At 42.4% G+C, this 13,555-nt stretch overlaps 1 protein-coding gene across 1 annotated transcript; it reads left to right on the forward strand.

The window, feature by feature from the left end:
• Positions 1 to 3,680: 3,680 nt before the first annotated feature.
• CDC37L1 (cell division cycle 37 like 1, HSP90 cochaperone) lies at positions 3,681 to 12,661 on the forward strand. Its single transcript, XM_061473096.1, has 7 exons — positions 3,681 to 3,788; positions 5,202 to 5,483; positions 6,848 to 6,935; positions 9,746 to 9,861; positions 10,101 to 10,223; positions 11,078 to 11,233; positions 12,033 to 12,661. Exons 1-7 carry the CDS (start codon positions 3,684 to 3,686, stop codon positions 12,132 to 12,134), a joined length of 972 nt encoding a protein of 323 aa, XP_061329080.1. The 5' UTR covers positions 3,681 to 3,683; the 3' UTR covers positions 12,135 to 12,661.
• Positions 12,662 to 13,555: the final 894 nt, after the last annotated feature.

The following is a 13,555-nucleotide window of genomic DNA, read 5'->3' on the forward strand; positions in this document are numbered from 1 at the left end:
CAGACTTGGATGGGAAGGAACTATCCCAGGTTACCATGACAATGAGATAAGATGTGTTTGGAACAGCATATATTCAGATGAGGGAGATGAACCATCCTGGGTTACTCTTAACAAAGTCTTCACACGCTCTACACCACACTCGGTCTACTTTTTCTCTTCCTTCAGGACCCCATTACAACTGTGTTCTGAGTGAATGGAGAAGGTCAGCACTGCTCTGGATAGGCAGCACAGCCAGAGACAAAAGCTACCTTCTTAAGCTCCCAACACAGTAGGCAAGCTGTAAGGTACAGACAAGTACCCGGATTAGAAACTACAGCAAGGGTATTGCCTTCCTGAAATGTGACACTAAGCTGCTCACAGTGGATATTATGCTATAATAGCTGTTATTGCCTTCATTTGGATGGGTTCTGTGTCTTTACAGGGGCAAGGACACATGTTCCCTTCTAACAGGACTAAAACCAAACCATGCAATTGAGTGATTTCTTGACAAAGCTACAGCACAAGGAAGAAAAAGTACAAAAAAAGGTAATAACAGCACTTTTGATTTCATTCAAAGTTTCATCATTCTAGCCACATTGCTTGTAGGGACTGTCTTTCTAATGGATCCCAGCTTTACAATCACCAGGAAAAAACTCTTGTAAGCTTATGATACTACAACAAGAAGGCAAATAAATAGTTTTGCTATGTAAGGTCTGGCTTCTGATGTAGTAAGCACACAGGCAGGCACTGTTTCCTCTCATATACACTTACTTTTTCTGAATATATTTTTAATTTATAAAGTTGAAAGAGGACAACATATCCCACTGTATAAAAAGTAAACAAAATCTCTAAGCTGCGTATTTTTGCATAGCCAAGAAAACCCAGGGGGGGACACCACCTGAAGTTTCATTTTTTATTCTAGTATTATTAATATTAGAGTAGAAGCACACCGGAAGGAAATATCAGCACAAGATAACTCTCTGTGGTTGACACCTGATATAGACTCATAAGGCAGTCAGTGGCTTCTGGGCTGACCTTCTGTTAAAACTTTACAGGAGTAGCTTGCTCCAAAAGGACAAAAACATGAGACCCAGCAAGGACAAAGGAATGTTAACCAAATTAAAGCTGAGGAATGGAAACTTCTTAAGTTAATACAACACCTGCTCCTGCAGGTATGACTAAAGAACTCTGGGCAAAGTTTACTTTCAATGATGCAACAGAAAATAGACAGACCATTGTTATAAATAATTTTATTCTCTCCCACACCCCCCAACAAACAATAAATAAGATTTTGGCTTCTCAAAGACTGCCTTGTCATTCAATTCACGACTTCTCACAGACTTCAAACTAAAGAATTGCTGACAGAAGAAATAAAAAGCAGACCTGCTAGGTTAGCCTAGGGGTACACTAGGTATCAGAACACAACCTGGCCTAAGGAGAGAAAAATCATGTAACTGACCCAAGGGGAGGTAGTAGAGGCTGACACTCAAATGGCTCAATTCAGAGCAAGGTGTAAGGGGAACAGTGTATATTGTTTGCTATTGGGAAAACAGGAGGGAGGCATTCTGTCTCTTTGTGTTGACCGGAGATGCACAGACTGAGAAAAATGTCACGTTTCTCAGGAAGAAACATAATAGGACATGTAACATTTGGGAAGAAAAAAACCCCATACACTAACATGAGACTCCTCAGTCCAGTCTTACACGCGTTAGTCTAAGTCTTCATGACTCTACCTCAGAAAGGACTCAGCAGGCCCTTGTCTTTACAACTGATAATCTCAAAAGCGTGCCAGATTAAAATCTGTCATTGGGAGCTCTCTCATTTTGTATTTTTGACTTTTATTTTTTGTCATCTCTTGCAAAAAAAAAAGACTGATTCCATAGATCTTACCATTACACGGAAGAGAAACATTTGATACCTACAGGGAAATGAATGCGTGATGTCCTGGGGTCAGCAGTAGCAGTCATGTTTCTCCTTCTTGGTAGCTGGTGCAGTGCTGTGTTTTGACTTTCGGCCTTGGAACAGAACTGATAGCGATGTTTTGGTTTGGCCAAGGATTTTGTGAGCCTCATGCTCTGCCAGGGAGGAGGGGAAGCCAGGAGGAAGCAGAGACAGGACACCTGACCCGAACTGACCAAAGAGGTATTCCATACCACAGCACGTCATGCCCAGGAGGTAACTGGGAGTTAGCCGGAAGGGCTGGGAGACTGCAGGGTTGGAGGAGGTATCGGTCGGTGCTTGGTTGGGCCTGGGGGGTGAGTTATCGGTTGGCTGGTGGTGAGGTGATGTATTCTCTTCCCTTGTTATTTCCTTTATCATTATTATCATTGGTGGTAGCAGTAGTGATTTGTGTTATACCTTAGTTACTAAACTGTTCTTATCTCAACCCGTGGGAGTTGCATTCTTTTTGACTCTCCTCTTCGTCCCTCCGGGAGCAGGGGGAGGGCAAGAAGGGGGGGGGGGAAGTGAGTGAACGAATTGCCTGACTGGGTTTAAACCACGACAGTGAAAACCACCATTTATTTTCTTGAATGTGAGAAGAAGGCCTGTAATGAGCAACATTTTAGTATTGCCCATTTGCACAACAGCAGTAATCCCCTTCATTAAATAAACGTCACACATCAAGAAAAACCTCATATTTAATCTAATCCTTTCCTTGTTCATCCTTTCTAGCAGACTTTGTGCCTGACACCCCAAGGAACCTATCAGAGCCTCCTATTTGGAGGAAGAGCTAAATACCCCATGGATCAGAAACTACAGCTGCAGGGAGGGCACATCTTCCCAGGCGCATCCATCATCACTGCTAAAGTACAGCCTCATTTTACATTAACTTCCATCCCCAGCTGAGAACCAAGCTGCTGAAAGCCAGAGAGCTTCGCAGGAGCAATCAGAAATGAACGTCCGCCCGCAGAGGCACACACACAGATACTTTAAACACAGCATATGATACACAGTTGCGCACACACGCGGAGTACACATACGAGCGCGCATCTGTTCACATACGTGTAGCTCCGTCGTGCGGTGCGCCACCTCAAGGTCCCGGAATAACCACGCTGACAAGTGCCCACTCCCACCGCCCCGCCGCCTGGGCCGGCCGTCCCTCTGCCCGCGGCCGCACCGCCGGCACCTGCAGCACCACCACCACCACCCCCCCCCTCAGCGGCGGAGCCCGGCGGGACGCCGGACGGGCCATTCCCAACCCGCGTTGCTACGACGACCGAGGCGCCTCAAACAGCCACGGCGCGCGGACCCGCCCTCTCGGCAGCGCGGGGCGCGTCGCTTTCCTTTTTAAGTACATGTAGCACATATATATATATATATACATATATATATATACATATATACACACATATATTTACACACGCGTGTAAGCTGTCAGCGCCCCGCGGTAGCCTCCAGGAACACGGCCGTCCTTCCGCCGGCACGGTGAGGCCCGACAAACGGTATGCTGACCAGGGGAGCGCCTCACCGCGGGCCTCCCGCAGGACACGCTCCGGAGCAGGGGCAGGGGCAGGGTTTACGGCTGAAGCTCGCCACGCTGGTGAACATGGCGCTCCAAGCACTGCAGCCACAGACCCCACCCCACCCCACGGCACCGGGGGCGGGAGCTCGGCAGCTCAGTCGGACTGGCGGAAGTGGCGCTTGCCTCATTTCCGATGATGTGTGCGAGCGTCGGGGGTGGCACGGGACGGCGAGCGGCGGGGATGGCGGTGTGGCTGCCGCGCTGCCGGGACGGCGGCCCGCCGTCGGAGGAGGACAAGGAGCGGGGGCTGGCTCCCGCCTCCTGCCAGCGCCTGCCGGAAGTGCAGGTACATCCATGCCCCCCAACCCCTGCTGCCCCGGCACCTCGCGCTGTTTCGCACCCCCGCGGGCGCTGCTCCCCCGCCCCGGCCGGCGCGGAGCGGAGCGGGTCGGTGCTGCGTGCGCCCCGGCTGCCTCGCGACCGCAGCCCGATTCCGCTGCGCGGTGGGGACGGCGGAGCCCGGTGAGTGTCGGGGTGGGGGTGTGCGGAAGTGTCCGCACCCCCGTGGGGCCGTTGCGCTGTCCCGGGGCACGCCAGGAGCGGCAGGTGCAGTGAGCCGCGGCGGGGTCCGGCGCAACCCGACCCGCGAGTAACAGTCCCATCCCTGACAAGTGATGTGGAATGAGCTGGGCTGAAGCTCACCCAGCATCCCGGTGTCTGAAAAGCAGATCTATGGGCGGTGCGTTTCTCTGTTGGCTAGAGCAAGTTGGCGTTTTATGAATACGCTGTCAGGAATCCTGCGTGTTCTTGCAAGAAGCTGCCATTACGTTAGTTTTCCAAACAGTGACGTTTTCATCTTGTTATTAAGAGTCTTGCAGTTCCCAGACAAAGTTGGCTCAAGAGGTTTGATGTACCTGCATTAAAGTTTCCTTTAAATAAGCTTTCACAACTTGTGTCGTCCTTCATGTCTTCCTGCCAGAGGTTATCAGCAACACAGATTTCATAATGCAGCACAGGAAGGCTGAGGAACTAATGCATATGAATGTTTTTTTCCCCACCCTTGGTGGGAAGGCACAGAATATGCCATGTAAGAGGATAATTTCTTAAGTTCGCAAATGTGAATTCCCTGAACGCAGAAAGTAACAGAGGTGCTGTTGCTTAAGAGGTCACTTCTCTCTCCCAGCTATGAGCAGTGACCTCCTCAGTAGATTTGACCAAAAGGAGCATATGGTCATGCTGGGCCTCAGCCACTTGATAACTTGAATTCCCCTTTCAACTGACAGTAAAAGTGGATGTTGGCCACCTGCTGGGTAGTAATCCCTGTTGGAATACAGGCAGCAGCAGTTACTTTAGTATTGTGATCTGACATCGCAAAACTGATACTTTCTTCTCAGAAGCATGTATTTACAGTATTCTCACACTTGCAGTATTCTCTAGCATTGCAGCCCAAAGACAGCCGATGGGGTTTCAGCTGTGTCAAAAGTATTTTTACAGCGTAGAGACTATTACTGATAGCAGTACATGATCCATGATTTTGCAAATGCACTAAACAGAGTTAAGACAGCTTGCATTAGAAGCTTTTTTATAAAAACCATGTAGCTGTAAAATACCTTGCTTCATTGCTCCTGTGAATATAATGGTGTATATCTAAAGTGCCTTCCAGGTGCGTTATCTTTGGGATTTAGGCCTGCCTGCTCCTATACCGACTATAAACTGTCAGTTTTCCCTCCATAAATAGCATGCCTCATTTTCCTCACAGACATACAACCAAGGGATCGAATTGGCCTGCCAAAAAGAAAAAGAGTTTGTGAAGCACTCTGTAGAATGCACTTGGAACCTAGCAGAAGCCCAGCAAAAACTTGGTAGCTTAGTACTGCATAATTCAGAATCCTGGGATCAGGAGTGTGCTCAAGCAAAGACTGAAGCTGCAGAATTGAGATGGAGAGAGGAAGAGTGGAGAAGAAAAGAAGAAGCACTAAACCAGAGGGAAAACCAGAATCTATGGAACACAGATCCTGTTAGTAAGGAGGTATTTAATAAGGTATGACCTATATCAGCATGCATGAAAACAAGTGTTATCCTTTCTTTTCCTTTCTAGTTATTACTAATATTCTAGAATGTCTTCTGTGTCCAGCACAGCAGAAAACCACAGTGTGGGCTAAATGGTTTATTTATTACTTTGCCTCATGAAAGGGAGGAAGCTGCAAGCTGCACTCGTATTACAAATCCAGATGACATTTCTCTACCAAAAGCGTAGATCAGAACTTGTGTGGGTCACCTAGGTATTACATATGAGCTGGCAGTGTGCACTCGCATCTCAGAAAAGCCAGCTGTACCCTGGGCTGCGTCAAAAGCAGCATGGCTAGCTGTTTGAGAGAGGTGATTCTCTCCCTCAACTGCTCTTGTCAGACCTCACCTGGAGTACAGCATCCAGCTCTGGCATTCCCAGTATGAAATACATGGACCTGTTGGAGCAGATCCAGAGGAGGGCTGTAAAAATGGTCAGAGGGATAGAACACGTCTCCTGTGAAGAAAGGCTGAAAGAGTTGGGTTTGTTCAGCCTGGACAAGAGAAGGCTAAAGAAGGCCTTATTTACCTTATTGTGGCTTTTCTATACATAAAGGGAGCTTATAAAAAAGATGAAGAGATTATTTTTTTATGATGGCCTGTAGTGATAGGACAAGGGGCAATGTTTTTAAGATGAGAAGATAGGTTTAGGTTGGATATAAGGAAGAATTTTCTTATGAATATTGTGGTGAGACACTGGAACAGGTTGCTGAGAGAAGTTGTGGATGCTCCATTCCTGGAAGCAATAGACATCAGGTTGGATGGGGCTTTGAGTAGCTTAGTCTAGTCAAAGATGCCCCTGCCGATGGCTGGGAGGAATGGAACTGCATGATCTTTAAATGCCCCTTCCAACCTATACCACTCTATGATTCTGTGTAATGTAAATGTTCCTAAATGCACTGAATAACTGTTTCTTCACAGTGTGCTTTTCTATTGTGCCAAATGCTTAAAATGAGAAACTGCCTGTACTAATAATTATTGTAATACAGATTAGTAGAATCATGGCTTTGATTTCACAATTTAATTTGAACAGCTAGTGTATCTCCTAATTTCACTGATTTAGCAGCATCCAGGCTGCAGTGTACTTGATTCTCATTGTTGACAGATCAGGATGTTCCTGTCTAAGGACAAATGTTTCTGAGAGTTCTCAAGATTATAATAAGACTTTTACACTCTCTTACTAGGTAATGCACTCTTTAAAAGAAAACCTTCTCAAGTATGACATGACTCTAAAACTAGAGCATAGCCCTTTAAATAATAAGGTATTATAATACTTCTGTATATCACAGAAAGGTGTGTCTGTAATTCCTGTGATAGTACAATTTTTCTCTTCCTCAGAGTTTTATTAATCAAAAAAGAAAATCAGAAGATGAAGATGTGTCTGAAACACTTATGCAAAAACATGAACAAAAGATCAGACACTTTGGTGAGTGTGCTTTTTCCAGCAGTTTGCAATTCAAACTTCTGCATAATTTTGTGTAGGTTTACTACTATTTATTGTACAGAATGAATGCTAACAAATGAAAGATCTGGGTAACAGACTGTTTAGCTTTATTTTATCAGGACATATAATAATTTCAAAGCAAAATAAGATGTAAACTGTTTGTTAGAAGCTTGTTACTTCCTGTAAGCAGTAAAAACTTAAAAAAGAATTAATACTCAAATGAACTTCAACTTCAACCCTGAAAACTAAAGTTCTAGCAACTTTTTCTGCTGTTCAGAGGGATGAGGCAGGAACATTCATACAGATATGTTGTTTATAACAGTGCATGGGCTAGTTCATAGCTGTCTCAGTAAGTTTTTTTCTGAAAGCTATGAAGCTACAAGGTAATGATGGAAAAGACAAATGTTTGTAAATGTCTATTAAGGGTGTGTGTGCACGAAATTGTGCTTTTCTTAAAATTATATTTAATTATCCACTAGGTGTCACTTTAGTTCTGTCATAATTGTTCAACCCACTTAAGCACAAAACTTATTTTAAAAAATAATCTGAAATTTTCACGGTTCTCTGAAGTGTTTTCCATTCTTAGCTAGAGGCTGGTTTCAGAGTGTGGTGTAGTGTAGCCATATTTGGAATTCCAGAACAATCAAGAACAGGCCTGAGCTGGAAAAATTCAATTCTTTGTACAAACTCGTTTTTACTAAGCTATTTGGCTTCTGACAACCTTAAACTGTTTCAAAGAAAGGGTTTCTAGTTGTATTAGCCTTAGCAAGCCTTGCAAGTCAAGGCACAACACTGTCAAGAATATGCAAACAGCAGTGATAGGATCTTGACAGGCTTGAGAGGTGGGCCAGTGCTAGCCTCATGAAGTGCAACAATGGAAAGTGTAAAGTCCTGCACCTGGGTCAGGGCAGTCCCAGGCACAGCTACAGGTTGGGTGGAGAAGTGATTCAAAACAGCCATGCGGAGAAGGATTTGCGGGTGTTTGTTGGCATGACCCAGCAATGTGCAGCCCAGAAAGCCAACGGTATCCTGGGCTGCATCAAAAGGAGCATGACCAGCAGGTCGAAGGAGGTGATCCTGCCCCTCTACTCTGCTCTTGTGAGACCTCACTTGAAGTATTGTGTGCAGTTCTAGTGTCCTCAGCACAACAAGGATATGGAGCTGTTGGAGCAAGTCCAGAGGAGGGCCACGAGGATGATCAGGGGACTGGAGCACCTCCCGTATGAAGATGGGCTGAGAAAGTTGGGGCTGTTCAGCCTGGAGAAGAGAAGGCTGCGTGGAGACCTCATAGCAGCCTTCCTGTATCTGAAGGGGGCCTACAAGGATGCTGGAGAGGGACTCTTCATTAGGAACTATAGTGATAGGACTAGGGGTAATGGGATCAAACTTAAACAGGGGAGTTTTGGGTTGGATATAAGGCAGAAGTTCTTTGCTGTGAGAGTGGTGAGGCACTGGAATGGGTTGCCCAAAGAAGTTGTGAATGCTCCATCCCTGGCAGTGTTCAAGGCCAGGCTGGACAGAGCCTTGGGCGACATGGTCTTATGTAAGGTATCCTTGTCCTTTCCAGCCCAAACCATCCTGTGATTCTATGATTGTGTCAAATACCTTAACTGCCAAGTGTAATACAGCAGAAGTAAAAGACTTCTCCCCTGCTGTGTATTTTAGAAGGAAAGAAAAGAGGCTTTATGCAGACTTCCTAGCTAAGAGTTGGGCACAGTTACTTTGTTACCTAAATTCAGATTAAATTTTTACAGAAGCAAACTTACTACAGAAGGTCTTTTCTTTTTTCTTGCCTCCTAAATTCAAAGTATGTAAGTCCATTGTGTAAAGAGGCTGTGCATTAATGCTCTTTCAAGTTACTTGTTCTGTGCTAGTTGCTGCCAAGGGTCAGTGTGGACTTCACTAGCCATACTACATAGGCCCTGCTTCTGGGTCCTGCTCTGGCTTCAAAGTAATAAAGAACTTTAGCAAAATAGCTTTCTTGAAAACAGCCGAAAGAAATATTAGCCATTGCTTTCTCTTTAGGCATTTGTTTGCTAGAATTAAGATTAGCTTACGTCATTACCACTGAATTATCTTTAGCCCAGTTATAATTATACACTGATAGACGGGTAAAGCTGTACATCTGGTACCTGTTGCCAGTAATGACTGTCAGTGATTGTCATGAAGGACAATTTTAAGAAGTCATCTGAGTATTGAGTATTGATTTTAAGGTCAGCTATTTAAGTGCTATCACAATTCAATCTTCTAGTTAACTTGCCAATACTGTTATGGCTTTGTTTTTTGAGATCCAGCTGGTCCTGTACTGAGATTTTCTAAAACACTAGGAAATAATGTGTTAGAAGCACTTTCATTTTTGATAGATTACACACTTCTGTCTGTGTTCTTATTTGCAAGTGGTTAGAGGATTTGTGTTTGCTAGAATCACTGAATGTAAATATCCATAAACTTTTTAAACTATATGATGTAATTAATAGACACTACACCACTTTGTTAGTGGGTATGAGAAATGACTAAAAATAACAATGCTAGAGATGCATTAAAATATAAGAAATCGTGATTGTTAAAATTTGCTGTTAGTGTCTTCCAAGTCTGATTATACCTTCTTGTAATGATCTTTAAGTGTTGGTTAGATATATAAATAAACCCCCCAAATTTAGCTGCATGCTGTCATTCTGAGGTCAGTAAACTGCAATGGTATTAAAGATACTGGGGTGTCAATGCAAGTAACTTCCTTGATGTATTAGATCAGTAATCCATTTAGAGTATTTTAACAATGTTCCTCTTATTAGGAATGCTGAGCAGATGGGATGATAGTCAAAGATTTTTGTCTGATCACCCGTATCTTGTATGTGAAGAAACGTCTAGGTATCTTATGTTGTGGTGTTTTCATCTAGAAGCTGAACAGGTATGAAAAAGATGCTTAAATTGTCTCCCACCCTACATGAAAAGCTGACCAACTTGATTAGCTGTTTAACTGTTCTTCCCACTCTCTCTTGACTTCAGTGCTTTGTCACAATATAAGTCCCCTTGCTTTTGTGAGCATCAGTTATCATCTGTTTAGCAACAAAGAAAATTGTGCTGAATTTTAGAAATATAATCACAGGGAATGACTTTAAATTGTAACTTTTTTGGTTTTTCTCCCAGAAAAGAGCTCTGATGGAGCAAGTAGCACACCAAGCCGTTGTAATGCAATTTATTATAGAAATTGCCAGAAGCTGTAATGTGGATCCAAGAGGTTGTTTTCGTCTCTTTTTCCAAAATGCCAAAGTAAGTCAACTTGGGTAAAGATGGAAGAAAATCCTGATGCTGTACAAGGGACCAGTGGTTTAGAGAAGGTTTCTTCCTAACCATAAAAAGCTAAATATTTTATTGACTGACTTAGGATTATGGGAAAGTGTTTTGTTAGCAGTCCTTTCCTAGACAAAATATTTTGGTGTAATTTCAATTCTGACATTGAAAATTTAGTGTATTTTGCTTATCGCAGAGGGAAAGCAAGACACAGCAGGGGGACAAGTAATAGCTAAATGACAAAAACACAGACCAGTTTAAGGACTAATTACACCTATGTTTTCACAGCATACCTATATATTGTCGCAATTTCTCATTTATATGCAGTTCACAGTGGGGCCCAAATTAGTGTTCCTTTCTCATTACTGAAATAGAGCAATCCAGAGCCATGCAGGAGAAATGCTGTAAGTCTGAAACTGAGTTGCTGTAGACTGTATTTCGTTATCCAGGACTGATGGGTCTCAGTATTACCTAAAGGAGTTCACTTAAAGTGCAAGCCAACTTACGCTTTACTTTTGACCAGAGTGCTGCAACAAGCACCTGTACTTCTAAAGGGTACTGGTTTCTGAGTTTGAATAAAGGCTAAAATTAGGTTTACTAGAACATGTCCTTTGATAAGTCAGTTACTTTGCTCCTACGTATAAATACTACAGATTGTCCTAAAAGGAAATCTACCTGAAATTTGACTAACATTATTCTTAAATTGTTCACAGTTGTTATTCCCTGAAGGGTATAACATGCATTACTGCATGGTTTTTTTTCAGCACTGTGAATGCTTTCAACTCAAAAGTAAATCTGGCTGAAGTGTAAATATTTAATTTTTCTCTTTGCAGACAGGAGAAGGCTATTTTGAGGCTTTTAAAAATGAACTTGAGGCATTCAAGACAAGAGTGAGAATATGGTCACAATCACATGGCTTTCAAACTATGTTAGTACATGATCTCAGTGTCAATCCTGGTCTGGTAGGACAGCTGACAGGTTTTCCACAGGTAGGTTTATTATTTCTGGAAATTAATTAAAGTAGGACTAGGTCCTGCCTTGAGAAGCTGTAATATAAAGCTGAAATATACAGAGGATTATTCTAGGATTGTTAGTGTCCAGTGTTACCAGTATGCAAGGTGTATATGGGCTTTCTTTTTACTTGCTGAATTCAGAAAGCATCAGCATAATGTCAAAAGAGTGTTCAGTGCCCTTACATTTTCATGCTTAAAATAAACACTGCATCATAAAATAGATCAGATGCTAGAATTGTATTCACAGTCTTTACCACAAGCAGTGAAATGAGCTTTCAGTGTAAAGTGACGAATCCTGTTCATGAGATCATTCAGGGAAGCCAAGCCTAAGGAAAGTTTCCTATGTGATGAGAGAAAACTGAGGATACTCAGGTCTTCTGTTACAGTACTGTCATTGGCCACATGGTGGGAGTCAAGAAGCAACTTACAAGATTGTCAAAAATTAATTAGGGAAGCAGTCACAATCAGTGTGCTTATTTGAAATAATTTGATTACAGTACCTCCCAAGTAAGATCCAACAGCTGAATTTTAAGTAAATATGCAGTCAAGTGCAAGAAATACTGAGACCAAATACAAGCTATGCAAGCAAATTTAAAGAATTCTTGACACAGTAAGAGAATATTGATTGATGAATCTTGCAGAGCTTATTATTTCCTTACTATTGCAAATTTGTCTCATCTTATTGTGGACAACACAAAAAGTCAAACTTCAGCTAAAATTTCCCTCCCTGTATACAGTTACAGATAACTAAACTGTCAATTTTCATCTGTTGCAGAACACAAGTGATCTACAAGGTTCCATAGACACAGATGTCTGCAGTTTAAACTCTGTGATACAAAGAGATGAAGAAGAATCTAAAATGATGGACACAGTATAGTAATCATAAGACTGAGGCCAAGTACTCTTTCCCCCACCCCTTTTTTTCTTACTTTCCCCCCAAAGAAACAAACACGGCTATTTTCTTGACATTTATTTTTCTGGGTACTGCACTTTATTTTTGGTGTCAGATTTTTGTTGTTGTTTAGTTTGGTTTTAGGGGGGATGGAGTTTTGAAGGGTGGGTAATTCAGAAAAACTTGTAATATTGTTTGAAAACGTGCTGCTAGGTTTTTGGTTGTCCTTGAAGAGCATATTGCCGAATGTGAAACCGGATGCATTTTCTGCTAACTAACCTTGCCTTTATGAATTTAGAAATAGAAGTATGAAAAAAAAATCTGCACAAATACAATGTTTACAAGAAGCAATAGATTCTTGGTAGAATCTGCTATTGTCTTACTACAGATGTGGACATGTTTTACTCTATGAATACTGGAGATCAGAACTGTATTCATGCTACCTTGCTGACATTATAAGCTCTCAAATTTGGTTATCAGTAATAGCAATAAATCAATATCTGGTATCAGTATTTCAGATCTGGATGGATTAGATTAAAACACTGGCTTTCTACCTCCACTAAGGGGATTTAAATGTTACATTGTGCTTTTATTAAATGTAACTTTGTTTTGTCCTAAAATGTAAGCAACGCATGTCTGTAAGTGCTAACTTCAGGTTTTTTAAATCAAGTCTCATTATGATGAGAAGTATTTGATGGAGGGGATCGACAAAACTTGAGGTACTAGGATTAGGCTAAGACTTCAGTTTATACAAAAAGCTTTGTCACAGTTCATATAGGGTAAGGTGTCATGCGGGGTGTGAAAGATCATTTCATATCCTACTAAAGTGGGTTTCTGACATTGCCAGCTCAAAACTATTAAAGTGGAAAATTATTAAGAAATCTTTTTAATGATAAAAACACTATTTCTAGACAAGGCCTTCCACAGAGCCTCTGCAATCCAAAATTGTACTGTGCTTTTCTAACTTTTTGCAATTACAACAGTTCTGTCTATAAAAACCTACTGCAGTTGAAAGACTTCAGTGGAAGACATCTTGTATCTCAAATAATGGTATCGGCACTCACTCTTGGTCCTTTACTGTATTGTTCTGATTATATGTAAGGTCTGGAAGGTATCTAGATTTCAGTAGTTTGATGAACACAGTCTACCTGTAGTTGCTAATTCAGGCAAAAGCTGTGCTGAGATCCAGTAATTTTCAGCTTTGGCTACAGAAAAGATAAGGAAAAGTCTAAGTCTGCAGTACATACTGGAGTGAGTATTCATACAAAAGCAGTAGCAAAAGTAAGAACTCCAGATCCACTGGCAGAAGTAGTTTCTCATGTGCCTTGTGCTCTCTAGCAGCTCTCTTGCAGACAGTAGATAAAGGAGCAGGCAGCAGCTCTGTCCCAAATGCAAATTAGAGATAA

This window comes from Pezoporus flaviventris, unplaced genomic scaffold (assembly GCF_033815535.1).
Source record: "Pezoporus flaviventris isolate CSIRO_AGI_PZ_B2104156 unplaced genomic scaffold, CSIRO_AGI_Pfla_v1 ptg000076l, whole genome shotgun sequence".
Lineage (NCBI taxonomy): Eukaryota > Metazoa > Chordata > Aves > Psittaciformes > Psittacidae > Pezoporus > Pezoporus flaviventris.